Source organism: Bombus pascuorum, chromosome 1 (assembly GCF_905332965.1).
Source record: "Bombus pascuorum chromosome 1, iyBomPasc1.1, whole genome shotgun sequence".
Classification (NCBI taxonomy): Eukaryota; Metazoa; Arthropoda; class Insecta; order Hymenoptera; family Apidae; genus Bombus; species Bombus pascuorum.
In genome coordinates, this window is record NC_083488.1 from 1,819,512 (window position 1) to 1,840,513 (window position 21,002).

At 37.2% G+C, this 21,002-nt stretch overlaps 1 protein-coding gene and 1 long non-coding RNA gene across 2 annotated transcripts in view; both read left to right on the plus strand.

The window, feature by feature from the left end:
- LOC132916086 (collagen alpha-5(IV) chain) overlaps nt 1–21,002 on the plus strand; it is a 58,791-nt gene that overhangs the window by 20,998 nt on the left and 16,791 nt on the right. The window contains exons 2-3 of the mRNA XM_060975856.1: nt 6,817–7,002; nt 20,427–20,471. Coding sequence (XP_060831839.1) covers nt 6,817–7,002; nt 20,427–20,471 — 231 coding nt within the window. The remainder of the gene's footprint in view (nt 1–6,816; nt 7,003–20,426; nt 20,472–21,002) is intronic.
- On the plus strand, nt 18,172–20,420 carry LOC132916099 (uncharacterized). Its single transcript, XR_009660013.1, has 3 exons — nt 18,172–18,329; nt 19,857–20,022; nt 20,094–20,420. It is a non-coding gene; the product is annotated as an uncharacterized LOC132916099 (long non-coding RNA).

Below are 21,002 nucleotides of genomic sequence, written 5' to 3' on the forward strand. Positions count from 1 at the left end.
GGAACACGAACCCCATGGCATAACGCCGTATGTTCGATAAGAGCTGTACCGCGATCTCGCCGTGAATACGCGCATTACCTGCCCGAGTAGAACTTGTTTAACAATACGTTAATTCCACGTCGCCGTACACCGACCATTGTTGGCGTGCATTTATCGGTCGAATGTCCGGCATTGCAATCGTAATCAGTTGGGTGGTGCCCTGTTCACAGAACGACGAAGGGATGGGGGAAATTAAAGTGGCGCGTTAAACCCGCCGGGTGTAATTTGCTCGAGAGAGGCTTCTCTTTCCGTTCGATAAACGAGGAAAGTCGAGCGTTGCCGTCTTTAAAATAGAAACACGCGACGAACGGTTTTTAAAAATCAGCCGGATAAAAGGTGCAAGTACGATGGAGGCAGATAATTAAAAAATTTTGTCGATCGTGTACCGTATTCTGAGAACGGAGAAAATTCAAATTCAATTATCTTCGTATTTCGCTTGGAAAAGGATCAGTGCTTAAAATTTCGTGTCACTGGAACGAGATATCGTAGTGATCGACCGATTGGAATACGGTAAAATTAAAGCGATCTAATGAATTCGCGTTTCTGTCCTATTAACGCGACAAGATGTATCGTTCTAAAAGGATTGGTTGATTATTAGAGTTATTATTGACATACTTTATTTTTGATCATCTACGATGGTTCATAATATCTGCCATGGGAAAATTTTATATTACCCATATACGAGGAAGAAGAAACTGACCTTATTCTTAGTCTTTTTCTTATTTCGAGTAAAAAGTCGTGAGATTTTGATATTATCTCCTCTCGTTTCCTTTATTCCACGCTGCCATATAAAGTCATAGAATTACAAAGTCTGTTATTTTACTCATACAAGAATGATATGTTATAACATGCGAAAAACTTGAAACGATTTAGTTGGTAAAGCTTCTTTGCGACGATCCAAGAAAAAAGGAACTGTTTAGAAGGTTTTACGGTAAATGTGACATCATAGATCCAGGAACCTAAACGGTATAATATAAATATTTGGACCAACGGATCTCGTAAACGTCCGCCATTCGGTGAAAACTGGGAACTGGTGGCATATGCTGGAACATGCTCTTCGCGATTACGTTAACACCATCATTTCAAAAGTTCTGAAACACAGAAGATATCTCAAAGATACTTTATCATCCTTTTACTTATACGCTTTTAGTTCTGTAGTATTAGTGCCGGTAGGCGGAGAAAGGATAGAAATGTTCTAATATACATAACTTAAGAAATCGTATAAGAAGATAAGTATAAGTTACTTGTACGTGAGATTATTATTACAGAGAATTTACAAAATTTCTAACTTTATTTCAATAATTTATCAAAATATACTATAACAATGCAATTTAAAATCGCGATTAAGCATATTTAGAAAGATTAAGAGACTGTAAAATTCAAGTAAAAAAGGTACTCTGATCATCGTTACCTTTAACGCAAATTATTAAAAACCAAATTATCTAGAGTTGCGAACAATTAAGGGAGTAAACGAAATTCTCAAACGATTAGGATTAACAAATATAAAATTCACGACAAATTTTATCCTTAATTTTATCCGTCGTATTACAGTTGACGCATGTAACGTGAAACAGAGTGATATTAAGGGAAGAAGTAGGACAATTAATTTCTTAGATATCACGTTCAATATTAAAACAGCGATTCCATTGGCGTGGATACATATTCATAACGCATAAACTTGCCGACAAGGACAGTCTTCTCAGCTTAAGTGGTGCACTTCGTTCACGATGTATTGTAGATTATCAGTTAAAACGTGTAACACAGTATGTGTTCTGTTGTGTCGTTTAACGCGTCCTTTACCATTGGTGGAATATACAAGAGCGATATATTCTCCTGTCTATACCTTATATACAAGGTGTTAAACAAGCAACTTGCGCGCAATGATAATCTAGTTAATATCTGCTGATATTTAAGCAAAGATCGACAGAGATCGGTTTAAAGCATAAGAAAAATTCTCAGGTAAATTTATACAAACTTGAAGGGTGAAACGTTCGAACGTAAAATATTTTAATAATATAGTTAGTAGGAGGTTTAAGAATATTTCACAGAAATTTACGTTTTAGGTACTAAGTATGTAGGTTAAAAGGAAAAATCAATACAGAGACGAATAGTACTTCAGAAAATAATTGCTAAAGCGAACGCTTCCGCCTAGCTTTATTGACTAAAGTCTAACAGGAAGCTAGTCATCTAACATTACCTGTTCAGCTCTGAAATTCTATTTTGCACGATGTAACGTCTAATATTATTTCCTTCGTTCGAAGTAATAATTTTCATATTTGCATTATGTATTTGCAATTTTGGGGACGCGAGGAGGACTGATTTAAGGAACCGAGTAAGAACAAAAATTGGATTATCCGATTCTTTCCTGAAAAGTCCTGAAAAGAAAAACGTTGCTACTCTTCGAATTTTTGTGTCAAACAAAACGGCATTTAATACTTGTAAAATACTTTCACGTGAAATTCAAACGTAAGATCACGCGTATTAACAATGATTTCTTTAAATTTTCGTCGAACATAAGATAACATAATTTTTTAATCATAAAAGATCGCGATGGATACGAAAAATAAGCGAAAGAAGTTGATACAAATTTATATGTATTTCAATGAATAAATTCAACGAAGAATTTTTCCACTGTTGAAATTCGTGAGACGGGGCAGGACGTAATTCGCGATAGATCGTCCTCATGCGTAATCGCGAAATTATGTCACTTGCGAACGCGACTCTCGTCCAAGCTGGAATATTACGTCATGCCGATGGCTAAGAGCAAGCAGACACGCCGCGAGCATTACATATTTGGAAGATCGTTTCGCGACGAGGTCATCATACAAAAATGAACATCGCGACAGATAAGACGGCTCGAAGATCGAAATCCTCAAAGAGTTACGGTCTCGCTTTATGTAGGACCCATGTGCCGAGTCATTTCGTACAAGCTCACCTACTTTCTTAAAAAACATACCGTTTATTTTTTTCGCTCGAAACTTATATGGAGTTGTCTGGCAATTGCCGATGCCAGTAATTCATTCTTAAAATGCATAGACGAAACGTGAAATCGAAATTTTAGTTCTTCCTTACCTGTCTCGAAAATCAAAACGACAGTTTTCAATTCTTTAATCAATCGTATTTTTCTTAGATGTTTTAACTCGAGAGATGTACGAAGGAATCATTGATAATGTGCATGATCGCTCGTTTTAATTTTATGACAAATCTTCGTTTGCTAATATTAATTTTTACTATGTATCTGATGGACTTCTGTGAGAAATGTACCTGATTAACTTTTTGTAATAAGGTGACTGTTTTCAAAAAGTCATTTATTTAATTTTATACCAGATTATCTTCGAAGAATATTTTACTCTGCCGATATATCAATGTAATTCGAGATATACTTTCCTTGAATTTCGGTAATGAATTTCAAAATTTGAACGAAATTACTATATAATCTTATCTGCAAGACTACGATAGTCAGACTCAAATTTCTTCGAAATTTCTCTCTTCGCATTTATTATTTCGTAATAACTCTTTAAAAAATGCGATTCTGTTCCATTTACGTACATCATTATCGACGATCAATTCTTAGAAAGAGATTAAGAAGTTTACGATCCACCGATCAAATAATCGAAAGTTCATCGTCGACCGCATGTTGCGGTAAATACGGTCCTCGCAAAACTCCAAAGCCACGGGGATACCTTGACACATGATTAAAAACAAGGTGACTTGTCACAACCAATCACGTAGGTGGCATTAAACTGATGCATTAATGCAACAGTGACCTTGATTTCGCGCAGTCTTTGCGATCGTGGGTGGTAACTGAAGTGCAGATTCGCTTTTTCTTCTGTTACATAAATCCTTGTCATTAAAATATTCCAGCGATCCGGCTCGAATTACCGGATTCTATTTAAAAAAGTAACTGCCCGGAGTCTTTTTCGATAAACAGTTCGCCCGTGGACTGGATTTGAACTTGTAAATATTTTTGCAAACCGTTCGAACGATTCCTGGTAGTATCGAAACCATACAGAAAAGTCAATAAAAGTAGAGAAAAATCTTTGATGTACACCCTTGGACAAAAAGATAGCACATGTGTGCTATCATTAATTTCTCATAGATAGAGTCCGAATTTCCCAAGTTTGACGAATGGCATATAAACAGTACCTTGTAGTAATAAGGTATATGAGCTTGAAACTGTATCTTCGCTATTCCTCTTGTATTTATCAACAATGATTGTGAAATCCGGTCGGCGAAATGATAGCACACCAAGCATTTTGTTTCCATTCCTTAGTATTTCTGTGTATTCTGAGTGGTGTAGACGTAGTGAAAAGTAGAAGAATTTCATTAGAAACCTTACAAATTTCGATTCAAACAATGGGACGTGGAAAACAGCTAAATAGTGAAGAGATTCAAACAGTTTTGAAATTAAAGAAAGAAAACTTTACTATTTCTAAAATTGCAAAAGTTCTCAGTAGAAGTCGGAAAGTCATTTATAATTTACTGAAAGATGTAAATAATTATGGAACAAAAAAAAGCAGTGGGAGACCTTCCGCGATTAGTACTCGTGAAAAACGTGCAATTTTACGTGCCGCGTCAAATTCGCTTCTCACGTCACGTGAAATTGCAGAAAAAGTTGGCGTAAAAACTAATCCTCGGAATGTCAGACGTGTACTACAACAATCCGCGCACATAAAGCGGATGAAATTAAAACGAAGACCAGCTCTAAAGCAGATTCACAAGGAGCATCGATTATATTTTGCAAAAGAACATATACGGTGGAACAAGAAGTGGAGGAAAGTTATATTTACAGATAAAAAAAGATTTAATTTAGATGGCCCAGATGGATTCAATTTTTACTATCATGATGTAAGAAAAAAAAAATTGTCACAAATACGGCGTCAAATGGGTGGAGGTAGCATTATGCTTTGGGCAGGTATTGGGTATAACGGAAAGACTGATTTAATATCAATTCGCAGCAAGATGAATGCTATAACCTATCGTAATTTGATACAAAATCAAATTGCAAAGTACGCAACACATATTGCGAGACAAGATTTTATTTTTCAGCAAGATAATGCTGCAGTTCACACCGCTAAGGTTGTGAAAGAATATTTTTCAACAGAAAATATTGCAGTTTTGGACTGGCCTGCATGCTCCCCCGATTTAAACATAATCGAAAACTGTTGGAGTAAATTAAGCAATGCCGTTTATAGAGAAAATAGGCAATTTGAAAGTATTAATCAGTTAAAAAAGTGCCTTGAAGAGGAATGGAGAAATATATCGCTGGATTATATTAGAAAACTATATCGTTCTTTGCCGAAACGAATGCTGGAGGTGGTGGAGAATAAGGGAGGATCCACACATTATTAAATTTTAAAAGGTTTTTTATTTTTGTACAATTTAGTAGATAATAAACACTACAACTTTTGAAAGTGTGCTATCATTTCGCCGACCGGATTTCACAATCATTGTTGATAAATACAAGAGGAATAGCGAAGATACAGTTTCAAGCTCATATACCTTATTACTACAAGGTACTGTTTATATGCCATTCGTCAAACTTGGGAAATTCGGACTCTATCTATGAGAAATTAATGATAGCACACATGTGCTATCTTTTTGTCCAAGGGTGTATTGCCTAATGAATTAACCATTTCCTTTCCTCTTTTTCTTTGTATATTTCAACAGATTTAACGCGATTGAATTAACGTAAGTTGTATCTCTTTCAACGACATAATACAGTTTCGCTATACAGAACATTATTTTAACTAGTTAAAATATTACACATTTTGCGAATATCGTGGAATATTAATAATAAAGAAAAATGTTCAAATTTATTCTCTGAGAACACCGTAATACAAGAAAGGATAAAAAGTTCCCTGAAACTCATTTTTCGAAGCTTAAATAACACAGAACGCAAGATATGATTACACGAGTTCAAAATAACTTTGGAATTCTTAAGCGGAAAGCTTGTTTATCACGCTTAAAGTGACGTATAGTTGCTGCGAGCCACAAACTAGGATATTCTAACAAGCCGGTAAGGTGAACGCTCGAAATTTCTAAATTCGACTATTCCAACAAACATCGGAGCACCTGAATAACCAACCACTAGGCGAATAACCGAAGAAACACAAACGTGGCCGCTCCATTTTTCGATATAAAAGATACGCTGCAATGAATCCGTGTCTCGCACGTGCGAACGTTATTATTCGTACGCACATTACGTTATTTATTCGTGCAGAGATGAAGATAATGTTGTAGAACGATGAAAAAAATGACGAAGATAGAACACGTGTCTTGTATGTATGTACACACATCGTACCGGGATTTCTTCGAAAGCTGGACGTTGGTCGTTCTTAAAGTCTCGTTGACATAAGCAGAACAGCTTTCATCCTCCGAAACAAACGCGTGCGATTACATTTTTCTTCTCTTTCGCGTTGTTCAAACAGATACGGTCCTTCGAGATGCGGTGGCGTATGTTATTCGCAAATTAACATCCGTAAGCCGGTGTTGTCTCGACGAAATCGTGAGGGAATTTTAGAGACACAAACTTAAACCTTTCAGGGCCAAATTTTATTTAGACGCAGAGGAAAATGTAGCTTTATCGATCGTTAGTAACAGGAACGTATCTCGTATGTTGATGTTTTTGTAAAGAAGAGACACTGAAATTTGAAGCCAACATTGCTTAAGGGTTTATCGTTTAATCGATTAATAATACGTAAAATAATTAGCAATAATCAAACAACAACTAAAAGAATTAATAATTTATGTTGCAATTTCACGATGTTGTTACAGATCTGCAGAGATTCATACAAATGCGATTGCAAGGGGATAAAAGGTACAGCAGGTTTCCCTGGTATTACTGGACCTCAGGGACCAGAAGGACTTCCTGGTGACATCGGACCAGATGGGCCACCTGGTCCAAAAGGTGAAAAAGGTGCTGCTGGAGAATATGGTGGTACAGGAGAAAAGGGCTACAGGGTAAGCGAACAGTCCTATCTCACGATATTATTCACCTTGAAAATTGCATGATTAAATAGATTTATTAATCAGTTTTACAATTATTCAACCGCATATATCCATAATCAATAATTTCAAAATACATACAGGAAAAATATCTTTATTCCAATTCTTACTCATATAACGTGTGAATAATCCAAACATAAATCTGGATGATGATATTCGAGTCGCTAGAAAACCGAAAAGTTGACAAATCCCGTAAGTTAAGTTCCATGAAAAATAATATCGATCAGTTTGGTTGTTAAAGGGCTGATTTATATCGCGTATATTGAAAATCGAGAAAAGTCCTATCGTATTACGTTCAACCGAAACGTACGATTGCTTAAACAATTTTGGTAGAGGCAGAGTTTTTAGTAACTGACGCAATTACATCGTAAAATACTTAATGAGGGCTACAGATGCCTCGTCTTCTTCTTCTTTCTATGCTTCATTTTTTGTTTTTTTTTTTTTTTTTTTTTTATGACCATGAGTCAAACTCAACATCGTGGGTGTATTAGCAGAAAATAAAATACGAGGAAATTATGTGAATCCGTAGTATCGCAGCTGCTTCTTAATTGCTTCCGCAGTCCGTAACCGTCGAGAAGTGCCTAAATTGGTCCTCCAGAATTGGGCGAAATATTTATTCCTTCATGGGCAGCCATGATTAAAAATACGGTACTTGTTACATCGATCACTTTAATTCTACATTAGCATATTTTAATTAAAAAATTCTTTAAAATCAATTCAACGCATAGCTAATAATTTCAAAAGTATCCAATAATTCCGTAATAATTGCATTCTGAAATTATAATCTTCAAAGTTCTTCAAAAGAAAATTTCATATACGAATACTAATAGGTTGTCCGAAAAGTGGCTTTCTTTTACAGACACGTCTTTTACAAGGACGCATCATTATACAAACATGAAACCTAATCTGTCGAACGTTGTAATCTTTATTTTGATAGAAGAAAATCGATCATACGTAATTCGATAAAATAATATAGAACGAAAAATGTTGTGCATCCGTTATTTCCTTATAAAACGAAAGAAACTTTTCGGACGACTTAATAATACGTAATATATCACAGTTAAAAATTGAACGTTTAAAAATGACACGAACAAATAATACGTATACGTGTAAAAGAAATAGTAGAATATCAAGATCGAACATAACTGTACGTCTAAAAATAAAAATCTAGATCCACTTCTCTTTTGCTAAAACTGCATAAACCGAATACGCGGAAGGAACACAATCGAAATCGCATAGCGGGATTATCGTATTCTCTCCATTTGTTCAGCTAACGAGGATACCAGAGCCGCTTTTTTCGGTTCGATTTTCGATGAAATTGTTGCTGAGTACGCGTGTACGCGTTCAAAAGGGGGATTAAAAAAGAGCGGTATGGCGTCAGCCGCCAGAAACGGAGCGTTTCCAAATGCGGAGAACGAGAAGGAATTACCGCGGAACTCCCACAAAGTCCGCCCGCACTCGATCCTCTTGCACAGAAGTACCGCGAATCCATTCTTTCGCAACCCGAACCCGATACAATATGATGGAACATTACACCATGACGAGAAACAGAAATGGTTCGTCTTCGACGAAGAGCTGACTCGGGACCAGACAGAGAAAATAAGGAGAGTTCGTACGTTACGAACCGTATCCGATCACGCTGTCTTACGATCGATGATGTCGCCCGTCATCGTGATCAACGATCGTCGATCGTTGCGGTCGAAGGTTGAAATTAAAGTTCGATGGCAAATAGTTGAAGTTGATATTGATACAATATTTGTTTTTCCTGTTTACCTTTTTCGCTGGTTCTCTGATCTTTCAAAATCTCGTAAAATTTTAAAAAACACCACGATGGAATAAAATATATTAAATATACCAAATAACGTACTAAACTGTGGATTTTTATGGATTTATGGGAAATTTGAAAGTGGGATATTGCCCAAAGTACACGTAATAAGCAAAGATGTCGTACGATTATGCAAGTTACAAAGTTGCATAAAAAAATCAGGTCACAAGAAGAATAGAGGATGCAGCAAAGAGGTGATAAGGACCTTTATCAAAACGATGCGAAATATTGCGGAACCATGTTAAGAGAATGCTACTTCACGGTTGCGCAGTCGACTCCTTAATGAACATCTATCAGTTTGCGGCAAGATAAGACTTTACGAGCACATTTTTCTCTTTTTTACGACACATACGGATTGCATCTTTTACATCGGGACGCCGGCGGCTCCAAACGAGTCATCTGGATGACGTCATGGCCCTTTCTGGTACCACTGCATCGAGAGCGACCTTTTCGACCGCTGCAACGTTGCCAGTATCCCCGATTTTCTTCGTCGCTTCTGACCTTTTTTACGCAGCTTAAAAAGATGCCATAAACGGAACAAATGATAATTTTATTGAACTTTATGACGATAATAATTCTTCTAGGTAACTAATTTATTAGATCGTTGGTATCAGAATATTTAGATCAATTCGAGCTTGACCATTTATTTTGGAACAAATTATAATACAGCGTTAATATAAATTTGTAGAATACTATTGGTCGTAGAAAATTGATCGCAGCAGATGTTATAAATTTAAGCTAGGAGCGGATCCTATCGAACAATTTCTAATTAATTATCGTAATTAGCGTTGTCTCTTATCGTACAGTTTATATTACCAAGGTAAAATCAATTGGCAATTACAAAAATTACAAATTGTAGCAAAATGCGATAAAGTAGGAACCAATCGAAAATGGTACATTTTCCTCCCGTAAAATTAAATTATTTCACCGTTTACAAGATAAATTAAATTTTACGCAGTTAAATACTTTACTTAAAGAAGACGTTTAAATAAACTGATACCAAATTACAAAGAATGTTAAGTTCTTCCAACTTGATAATAAACTTTCCCGTTAACGGCACAACGATTGATATCGGATTAATCGTCAAATCATAAAATTTTAAAATAGTAATAACCGCCAACGACAATGAATTCACAATGAACCGTAATGACATTTCTTCCAATAGCGCGATGTTTCTTCATAGGACGATGTTATTTTTTCACAGAATTATTCAATATCTATTCGATAACCGTGCGTCATTACTGTCTAAAAACATCGATTTGCAGCTAGATGTAGGAGGAATAACGATCTCGTATATTTCCACGCAGTTTGTAGAAACGTGGGTTGGACAATAAAGGTTGGTCGTGACAATAAAACGAAGGATACGCATAATTTTTTCATTTATTCAAAAATATTCGTTAAATATCTGGCCGTAAGAGCAAAGTAGAAATCTCGAGCGGTCGTATGTAAATTTCATCGGGCTCATCGTTGGCCTGACGATCGTAAATCTTCCGGTACCATTCGCTATGGCGACCATAAAGTCGAGGCTGACGCACTCGATTAACTCGATCGTTGTTTCGACGTCGCTGGTGTTCACAGTTAACCTTCGTGTAACGATGTTCCCAGTTTCTCTAATTTTCTAGCCGCGTATCGAGTTCAATTCAAACGAACTACAGCTTTGAGAATCTTTTTCTGTCGCTGGTAGATTCGCACGAAACGTGTCGTAAAAGGAACGCGCGCGCGAGAACACGCTGACGTCATGGTCCTTTCTGGAGAACGGATGCTGTGTTCGATGGTACCGCACTGACGCGACACTTTACCAAGCAACAAGTGAAAAAATAAACATTCCTCTCCGTGGTTATTTCGCGATACCACTCCACTTGAAAGAAGATTTTTGCTCGTGCGATGTCGTATAGAGTGGCTTCGTCGAATAAGAATATTTCTGCGCGTTAATAAAATATTTCTTCCAATCGATGGATATACTTCTTCTTCCGCGTAATATCGAGACTTTTTCGATACATTGTTTGATGTAAGTTTTAAACTTATGTAAACTTTAATCTTTAAACTTTAAAACTTTAAAACTTAAACTTTAAAATTATGCAGTTAAAATATCTTTAATACATATATGTGTCGTTGCAAAAATATTGTTTCCCCTTAGAGAATATATTCCGAAAATTTCTCAAATTTAAGAAGAATACGAAAGAATCGTTACTACAAAAAACAAAAAGTACTAGCAGAAAAAATTTCTTTCAAAGTCTTTTTTAAAACGACATTGAACCATAAACAATTAGAGAACCGAGGTAGGATTAAAAAGTAGAATATATCTCTAAACCGCGTAATAAAATATGAAAATATCGAATTGCGCCAATCTGGAGGATCAAAACTGACGTGCGAAATTTCGAAAGTACGCGCGAGCTTCCCCCACGTTCAAAACCCGTGTAAAAGCGACACGATCACAAAACCGATCGAAATAAACTCGATGCAGCTTGTAAAAAACGACTGGATTGAAAAATTATTCGGTGCAGTGGTGTCGCCAGAGGCGAACAAAAGCTGCAGACCTCGTTCCGAAATTACCACCGAAGTGGTGGGAATGGCACAATTCTGCGCTTTGGGTTAACAATTCGGCCCGACGGTTCAGGACGTAGGCGTTAATGATAAATTGCAGCATCTCGCCTTCCTCGCGTTTGGCATTGATCCCTATCTACGTAACGATTACCCAGATATTACATATTACAAGCATACCCACGTGCCACGACTATTTTGTACGAACTGACCGATGAAATCGTCGTCTACGTCGTTGTCTCGTTATCAGGATTGACACGAATTAACAGAAACGCGGGCCTTTCCTATTGCAGTTCCGCCCCGAGATTACTCGATTCCCGTTTCCTTGCGCTTTTCGTAGCGTTAGTTGTCACGACGCGTCGGTTTGATAGACGAGTGACATATAAAAAAAAAAAAAATAGTCAATTTCGAGAGAAAAAGTAAAATTACGTAGGTTCTTTAAGAAGTTCGTAGCTTTTTGATAATCGGTATCGAGTGCTGTGGTAGATTTTAGTAAAGTTGGAAGAGATGAAAAAGAAAATAGGCTGGGCCGAATCTATTAATAACCGACGAAGATTTCCTGCACGGTAAACAATTAGAAAAATCTAAGGTCGTCCATGTGGGGATCGTCAAGTTGATCAAAGAGCAAACTAAAAGGCGACGAGAAAATACACGAGGTAGGAAAAAAGGAAACAGAAGTGCACGCCCACGCGGTAAAAGAGACGGCGACGTTGACGAGGCTGGGACGAGCACGTGTAACCCCTGTTTTGTTTCGCTTGAACGAAGTAGGGTATCTAAGCGCCGATAAAGAAATCTCCGTTTCACCGACGATACGCCTCTCTCTGCCACGCGGCTATCCTTCTTTGATACTGAACCTACGTGCCATTAACCCCTCGTGACATTCGCACTTTGTACCACCCCATCGTCGATAGCCGAACAAATTTACGTGACATTCGTTTTTATACGTGTGAATTGTCGATGATCGTTTAATCTGTTAACCGAAGCAAATAAGTCGCTCGAATTTTCGATCTTTTAAATACAAAGTTGCCTTCTTTACGGATCTTCTATCTTCCAATGCATCGCCTCGTTTCTGCTGGAAATAATTTTGTCGTATTTATGTTTGAAAGTATTTTATACGATAAAAACGTATGTTCAAATTAGATTGAGATAGAACAGGCTTATTAAAAAAGCAGTATGTATTATGAAATTTATTAATCGTTGAATCCTCCTCGATAGCGGGTATATTCTAGCAATTGGGTCGAAAAATACTCGATTACTCGTAGCAATCGTGGGGCATCGATTGCTCGAGTTTCATCATTTATGTTTCGTTTGAACTCTACGATAGTGCGTGATTTTCTGATACACGCTTTAAAGGATGTACGTATTCCCTGACGTAATAGTTAGTTTGAAAATCATCGCATCAATTTTGCTGAATTCGATATCAGTCTCAACCTGTTGCAAAAAGTACGTTAACCAAACTGATCAATTTCATCTTTTATATATTCTAACTTTGCTACTTTTCCATTTACGAGCAATCCTGTGAACTATATTGGCTGTGTATTGCTATTTTCCGAGGTTTAAAACAATCGATTTAGAAATTAAATTATCGATATAACGAGAGATATTTTATAACTACCTGTTGCACGTAAAATTCGTTTGTCAAAAAACACGCCATAAAGCATGGGCTCGCTGGTCTGATAGGAAGATTTATTGAAAATCGCAGTAATCTCTTTCAATTCACATTCGACCCATTGTTGATTTGCCGGTACATTTCATGCAGCGATAACGGATACCGAAAGGTGATAACAGCCATAGAACGGATACACGCAGCGAAGTCCTACGCGTTCGCTCGTCTTCTCATATCGCAAAATGTGGGGGTGAGAAGCATTTCCGTTCTGCAATCATATACATATCGCTTGAATCTAATACCTCGCAGTTACTGGCAACGCTTTTACCGCGAAAAATCCGACGAATATCGAATTCGATAAAATCTACGAGATTTCGCGTATGAAAAAACTGACTTTCTTATCGTTGATTCGTCATTCGGTGTAAATTTATCGAATTAATTAATTCGTAGAAAATATGTTTACGAAAATTGAGGATTGGCCGGTGTTCGATCGAGTTTGATTACCGAACAACAAAATTTCCGACTTAATACTGGAAAACGAAAAGGGGAGACGATAAAGTATATGATAAAATAAAACTTTTTCCACGTATCGATACAGCAAATGTGTTACACCGTCTGAAATACACAGTCACAGCCACACGATAGAATATCATTACCCGGTATAATATTATTTTTAACGCCAACTGAAATCATCTGAAATTTACCAAAACTCTATTCTTGGAAATCCGTTCCTACATTCTTTATCCACCGATATTTATCCCACGCTTACACCGTGCAATTTCGCAAGCCTTCGCCATGTTCGCGTTCATGCTGATTGCTCTAATCTAACGGGTGATTTGAATCGTCTTTCTTCGCGTAAGATTTTCACGAAATTAGGTCGTCCCATTAAAAGCGAACCGACCGAAAGACAGAAAGAGAGAGAGAAAAGAACGAAAAAGGGAGGATGACATACCACGCGTATTGCGATAACGCACTTCCCATTGACAGATCATTCTATGCTTCCAGCAGTGTGAAACCGGATGTCGAATGATCTCATAACCAGATACGCTCTGCCTACCCTTCCTTCCTTAACGTTTCACAGAATTTCAGCGAATAGTTTATCTGTGAACAAAAGAAGATTAAAAAAAAAAGGAATTGAGGAGCTTTCCAGAAAAAAGAATCCACGACACAAAATGATACATCGAATAGAACCTTTATTCTGGCTTTTAACATTAATTGCTCCGTGGTCGGCTTATTAGAAGTTCTTTTGATCTCGTATCAAACACGACAATTAATCTACGTACATTGTCAACGAGACGATTAATCGATCGGAACTTTTTTATTCGCGCAAAACGACGAAGTTAATCGTCTCTCGGTTGGTCCTGTCATCGGCTAGCCAACTCTGCTAATTGAGAACCGTAAACGTGTTTTATCCGTCAAATTGTACGATATTTCGACAAACGTGGGCCATCGTTCGAACGAGATTGAAAAATACGAACGTAAGTACTGCGATATTGACAAAATTGTTTGTTCGTTCGTTATTCGGTCTGTGAAGGCTCGCTCGTACATACGTAACTTTGATCAGCTTGACGTTGGTATTTCGACATTTTGTGAAACGTGAATTATAAAATTGATGGTCCATGATGGTCACGCGTAGCATGAAATTTAAAGGAGAGGCTAATTACCAACGAAATTGAACAAAATGTTACAACGTTGAAATACGTCAGTATATACGTCAGTACAGACGTGTTTTAACAATGACGAGTTTCATTATATAGTACGGTATTAATATAGATATACGAATCAAACATCAATATAGAAATATAGAAAAATAATGATAAATTGCAGATTCCATTGGAGAACAAGGATTTCTCCGAAATAATATGTATATGTTTTATTAAATATTTTTCGACCAATCGATTTCATTTATAAAGATTCTTTTATAAAATTTATCATCTTTACACCGAAATTACTTTTCAATCGTGCAAACTTTCATCTCGGATTCGCCGGTTTCCGTTTAAGGAGAGGATTTATGACTCGTCATCCTAGATTTAACCCTTTCCCTGAGTTCACACCAGACCAATCAGTGCAAGCCCTTAAAAGGAAGTGTGTCAATTTGTATCGAGTCTGACCATATTTGGTAGGCACCGGTACCCTCTACCAACTATACTCTCTGGTACTTGCACCGTAAATTCATGTTTTCCAAAGGTGAACAACCTTCCTGCCCCTTATTTTCAATTTATTCCAAATGTCTCCGAATTTCGATAAATATTATATCATCGTCGTATAACATATCGATCGATTCAAATATCAATTTAAATAAATCACAGCGCCTGTTCATTACCATCGCTATAATTCTAATCGAAGATCTCTTTTAATAAGATATTCCAAATAAAACGATATTTACCCAATGCCCTGTTCCTCTATTCACGTTCGTGAAACATAGCTTTTAAAGATTCTTTTCTACTTACTTCTAGGTACTTTAAAGATTGCTTTAAGGCGAAAGAAGTTTCCGAGCAGTTTCTGCCGGTCTCTCAATTTAACTACTCGGCAAAACGTATGGCGATAGGTAGCGTGGCAAAATCGATTCACCAGGAAAATATAGAAATATTCGACTCGGTACCTGTTCGGTAATATTTCAGCGGCATGCGTTTTCCCAATCATAATTAGTAAAGCACACGCAGCTTCCATGGAGGCCGTTGAAATATTGAGCAATTACAAACGATTTGTGGTCATATGAATTTATCAAGAACAATTATTGTCCGTTTTATACCCGGCCTACTTTCAGCCTCCCTTTCTTCTCTACTCCATACATATCCCTCTATCCTTGTCTCTACGTAGCTAGTTGTCTGGCTATTAATTCCACTATGCTGTCTGTTCTACTATTTATTTGTTCGCTTGCGTGTCTAGCTGTCTAAATACGCGCGTATCTATAGAAATAATCGAATAATATTTTTCTATTTCTTTAAAAAATCACCATTTAATTACTAAACTGTGATTTTTTATACAATTTTCATTATTCGTATCAAATATTCATATTTTTATGAAATAAAGAAAACATAAAACAAACATATATTTCGCTCACTGAATATTATAACAAATACTTTGTTTATTTTACACATGATCGTATACGTATTATACTTTGCCATCCACGACGAACGTTTCGCGCACGGGCAAAAATTACGAGTCTCGGTTATCGAGTCGTTAAAAGTTTCGAAACGCGAAGCCGCGATGATAAGAGCTGACTTTCGCGCGAGGAGACGCGACGCACGAGGACCGATTCCCATGAGTATTTCATGGGTAGCTGTCGAATCCGCTGTTATCTGACCCGAATACGAATCAGCCGCGTTTCCATATTAATTTAGTCGGCCGGCTCGCACACATTCGCGTTTCGCTTTCCTTGCGACAACTTGGAAACGTAACAGCGCGAGAGCCTCCTCGGACGCGCTCAATTAAGATAAATAATTAAGATAAATCGACGCGAACGCATAAATAATTCCGCGAATCGGTGGGCCGCTTTATAACTTTTCACTTTAACGATTGTAAATAAGAGGTGTGATTAACGTTCCGCTGAACAAGCGAGTCCCGCAATAGGTCGACGCTACATCGAACATAGTTCATCAATTTCGGATGTCCGATATGTATAATTAAAGTGTGAAATACAGGATCGTTAACACGAATGATATATATCCGTTTTACGCCTGTTTCACGAAACGATTCAGTGCCGGCTCTCCACGTTCCAGGCGAATGGCAGTGAATCTTCTATTCACTACGCGTCCCTTTGTTGGAAATTTTAAATAACCGTTCCATATATACTCGCGTATATATCACACATCGATGATTCATAAATGTATTCGGTATGATAAATGAAAAACGTGTACAATATTCAAATTATTATTTTCAATACGAATTTCTTCTTAATCCTACTTTACGAATATAAAATGTATAACTTTGCAATCGTGTCAGGGCGAAACAGCTCCGAGAGTCCACGAGCGACTCTGCTGTCCGTATCGGCTAATAAGTTTACGAGTTCACCAAAGATTTCTAAATGCGAGATATGGTGGCACGCCACGTGGAAACACGCGCGTGGATACCACGAATAAGACAATGGACAAAGGAAGTTGATCCGATCGGCGTAGCAACGGGACGCTTGTCTCTCGGTCAGGAGGACCATTCTGGTCCAACGACAGCGATCGATTCGTATCGAGCACGGAACTTTATCAAGTCTTTGTATATCTTACGGTCGATCGTGCGGATATTAAAATTCCAACTACTTTCCATGAAACAATGCTAAAGTAATTCAGATGGAACGCATAATAGTTTACGAAGAATTTACGAAAATAGTCATCGAAATATCGTTGTAAAATCGCGTTTCATGAAAAATTTCAGCGGGAAAAGAAGTGATATCTAATTAGTTTACAGTCTTGTGGCACAGCATTCTCAATCAGGCGTGCTTCTTGGGAGTTGTGCAACAGGTTAACCGATAAAGCTGTTTCTTTTTTCTTTTTTTTTTACCGTTTTGTATACGTAATCACGCAAGATAAGTGCGTTAATGGTCGACGGAAGATCTGACGAAGCTAAGAATTTTCCATTACAAATAAAAATTCAAGCTAATTCGAGGATTGCGTCAAGACGCAATTCGTACTTAACGCAACGTACGCATTTTTAATGCATAATAAAATTTCCCAATGTAATTACAGTTTCCACGAATACTTGGAAAACAAGCAAAATAGTTTATACTTTAATGCTGCATAGACAAAGATAAAGTCGAGAATAATATTATTGCCATTCATTTTCTAACTTCTATGTGTTGTTATACATGCGTACAATTTAACTAAGATTATCTTTCCTTTATCTATCTTTCCTCTTTATTCGTTCTCTCTATATTATAATCTAGATTGATAAATCAATAAATAAGATTGAAACTTAAAGAATTTTTCTAATCGTTAGATTGGAAATGTTTATGTATCTGTAAATATAAAAATTTACATAGAATCCACGTAGACGTATAAAATACCCAAATTAAGAAGCTCGTTGTAACATCGAATAGGAGGAAGAAACGTCTATTGAGATTCTGTTTCTTTAGTTACATTGATAAAGATGCGAAGCTGCGTAGATATTCGTAAATGTAATAACCACGTCGTTATTGTATGTCAAAGATAAGCGCACAAATAATCTGTAGTCGGTCACTCATCGGACACGCGTCAGGATCAAAGCAGATCCGCCGAGGGTAGTAGGAAAGTAGAGGAGGGTACAAATAACCACTCGTTCCGTGATTGCCACGCATTCACCGGAGACGAGCGAGCGTAAATGTTGCGTGAAAAGCCACGGGTAAGCTTGCGACGCGTCTCGTAAACTCCTTTTGCCCTCGTTCCACCCCTTGTCACGAGAATTAACACAAAAAAGCTTTACCCATAAGAAAGCAGTTTTCGGTTTTATCTCTTCCTTCACTTCTTCTTCCTTCCAAAAGGAAGACGTTTCCACTTCGATCTACATTTTTGCTATTTTCTTCTCCACCTGAAGTAATTCGATTCTAACGCCTCTCGTATCTTCCTACGTTATTTTCGTCCGAACGACATAAACTAAATTTCGTAAAATTTGTTTCCAAGCTGAGATCCATCTTCGTTGCTCGTACCTTCGATCTACGTTTCTGTCATTTTATCTTCCTACTGAAAAGCTTATCTCTCGATTTCTTTCTCTTTACTATTTTTATTCTCGATTTAACGTTCGTCGGTTAATTAACCAGAACCACGAGCCGTACATCTTAATTATGCGAGTAATTCGAGTTTCGTAGGTAGAGAAACGGTGGCGGAATTGCGAGTGTGCAAATTACCGCGTGCTGCTTGCCCGGGGGACTACTTTCCGCGGGATACTCCTTTTTCGACGTGAAATGCTGCATGCATGCACATTGTTTGTCCCGTACGGTGGTTTATATGGAGTAATTGTCTTCGTTGCGCTGGACTCTGTTCCTTTCCTTCCTCCTCGTTGTTACGCTTCAGGCACGACGGATTATTATGGTACAGCACGACGGTGGTGTGTAAAGTGGTTCTTAGGAGGGTGTGAAAAATGTTTATGTGGAAACACGTCATAACGATAATGTTAAGTAGCCGAGTATGATTTATTATGCTCTGTACGTACACTTTATGGTAAACAAAATTAGCAAAGCTAAAGCTTCGTGAAGATATCTATTGGATAGAACGAATCTTTATCTCATTTCTCCAATTGCATTCGGAAAAATATGAAACTACGTAAACATCCGCATAGAAAATACTCGTTTCTAGGTTCATTGCTAATTTGTATAAAAATCAGTTTTTTTATTTTCCTTCGTCATCTTATATCTTGTATTATAAGCAACATTTACAAAACGAAAATTCATAGTATTATGATCAAAGTGACACGCGATGTTACGATGCAAAAGGATCTTTCTATTTTTTCTGATACCTGTTCGACGTACAACGCATCCGTACCGCAGTTTGTAAAAACTTTATCTATTTCGCTACTGTCGTTTGCAATGGGAACGAAATTTCCTATTGTTAGAAAAGGCAAAATAGGATAGTATACCGTTATCAATTTTTACGACTTTTACAAAACGTAAAACGCGACGATCGGATTAATTTTACTAAAACGATCACCGTTTTAAGTTTACTTTGTTTAAAAGTCTTCTAGTATGATTTCTTTCATACTACGAGTAAACGCTCCGATACCGTGACGAGCTTATCAACCCTGTTCAACAACAAATACCATACTTTCTTTTATCAATATCTAAATAAATGTCATGAAAAATTACAAGCAGGGTAAGATACAGTGGCTCGCGAAAGTATATTAGCAATTGTTAACGACGCATTTTATTTCACACAGAACGGAATCGCGTTATCAGCCACGAACGATCGTGCACTTTTGCAAGCACCTCCAGATCAGGAAGTACACATTTGAAACGGTCGCAGTTGCACCACTGATTAGATGGCCTTCCAGCGAATCAATTGTGCGATGCAATAATCGTACTTTCGCAATTGCGACGAATCATGTACGATGTAACGTATTTAAAGAAATATGTGGTAGGCGGTGTACGCATAATTGTGAAATTTATTTTTATAGGAAAGGAAGAGTGGGTGTGATATCCTTGATGGGTCTGGTAATACTACATCCGATGTCTCGTCGAATAAGCTGATTATTGTTGCAGTCGTTGAAGAAAGAATATATGCGGTTGATAATTGCGATTTGTAATTTATAATCTGTAAGCCTATTGAAATTTCCCAACTAAAACCAATGAAAAAAAGATATTTTATCTTTCCATGAATTTATAAACTTCTCGCACGATCTTTTCGCCGAGAATAAAAATATGAAATATTTGTCGCGAAAGATCGTGGCAGAAGTTACAATTGCAAACAGATACTCGTTCGACGAATCTGATCTCTATTTTCTTTTCAGGGTGACGAAGGTATACGAGGATTCCCTGGAGCTCCAGGAGTACCGGTTCGTAAAAATCTCCATTCCATTAAAAGTTTGTTTCTCGAGTTTCAATTTTTACATTCAAGACTCGCCTGAATTTCCAAATTTACCCGCCAGATGTTATCTAGATTCCACAAGCTATGAATTTAAATATCCCAACCAATTTGTAGACGTCTTTTCTGAATCATGCTCAACCAGCTGCACTTTCGCGCAAAATTTCCCATTAATTCTTCGCCTCTTACCAGTTTCCTTAGGTTCTCTTAGGTTCTAACGAATTCTCTTTGTTATTAGATTTCATTAACACATACTGATTCAGTCGTGCAAGGGAATAATATTGGCCTTTTTAAACCATTGCACGCGTATAAAATCTGAAACTCATTGTCAGCGATAATTACGTTTTGAAATTTTCTTCTAGGAGCCAACTTTATGATCCGATCGCTTTAGCTGTAAATAAATCGATAAAGCCTTACTGCTACGTATCTGCGTGAACTTTTGTAGAGTTGTTATTTTCGTCCCATTTTACGGGAACGATAAAAATTGTCTTTTATCAGGAAA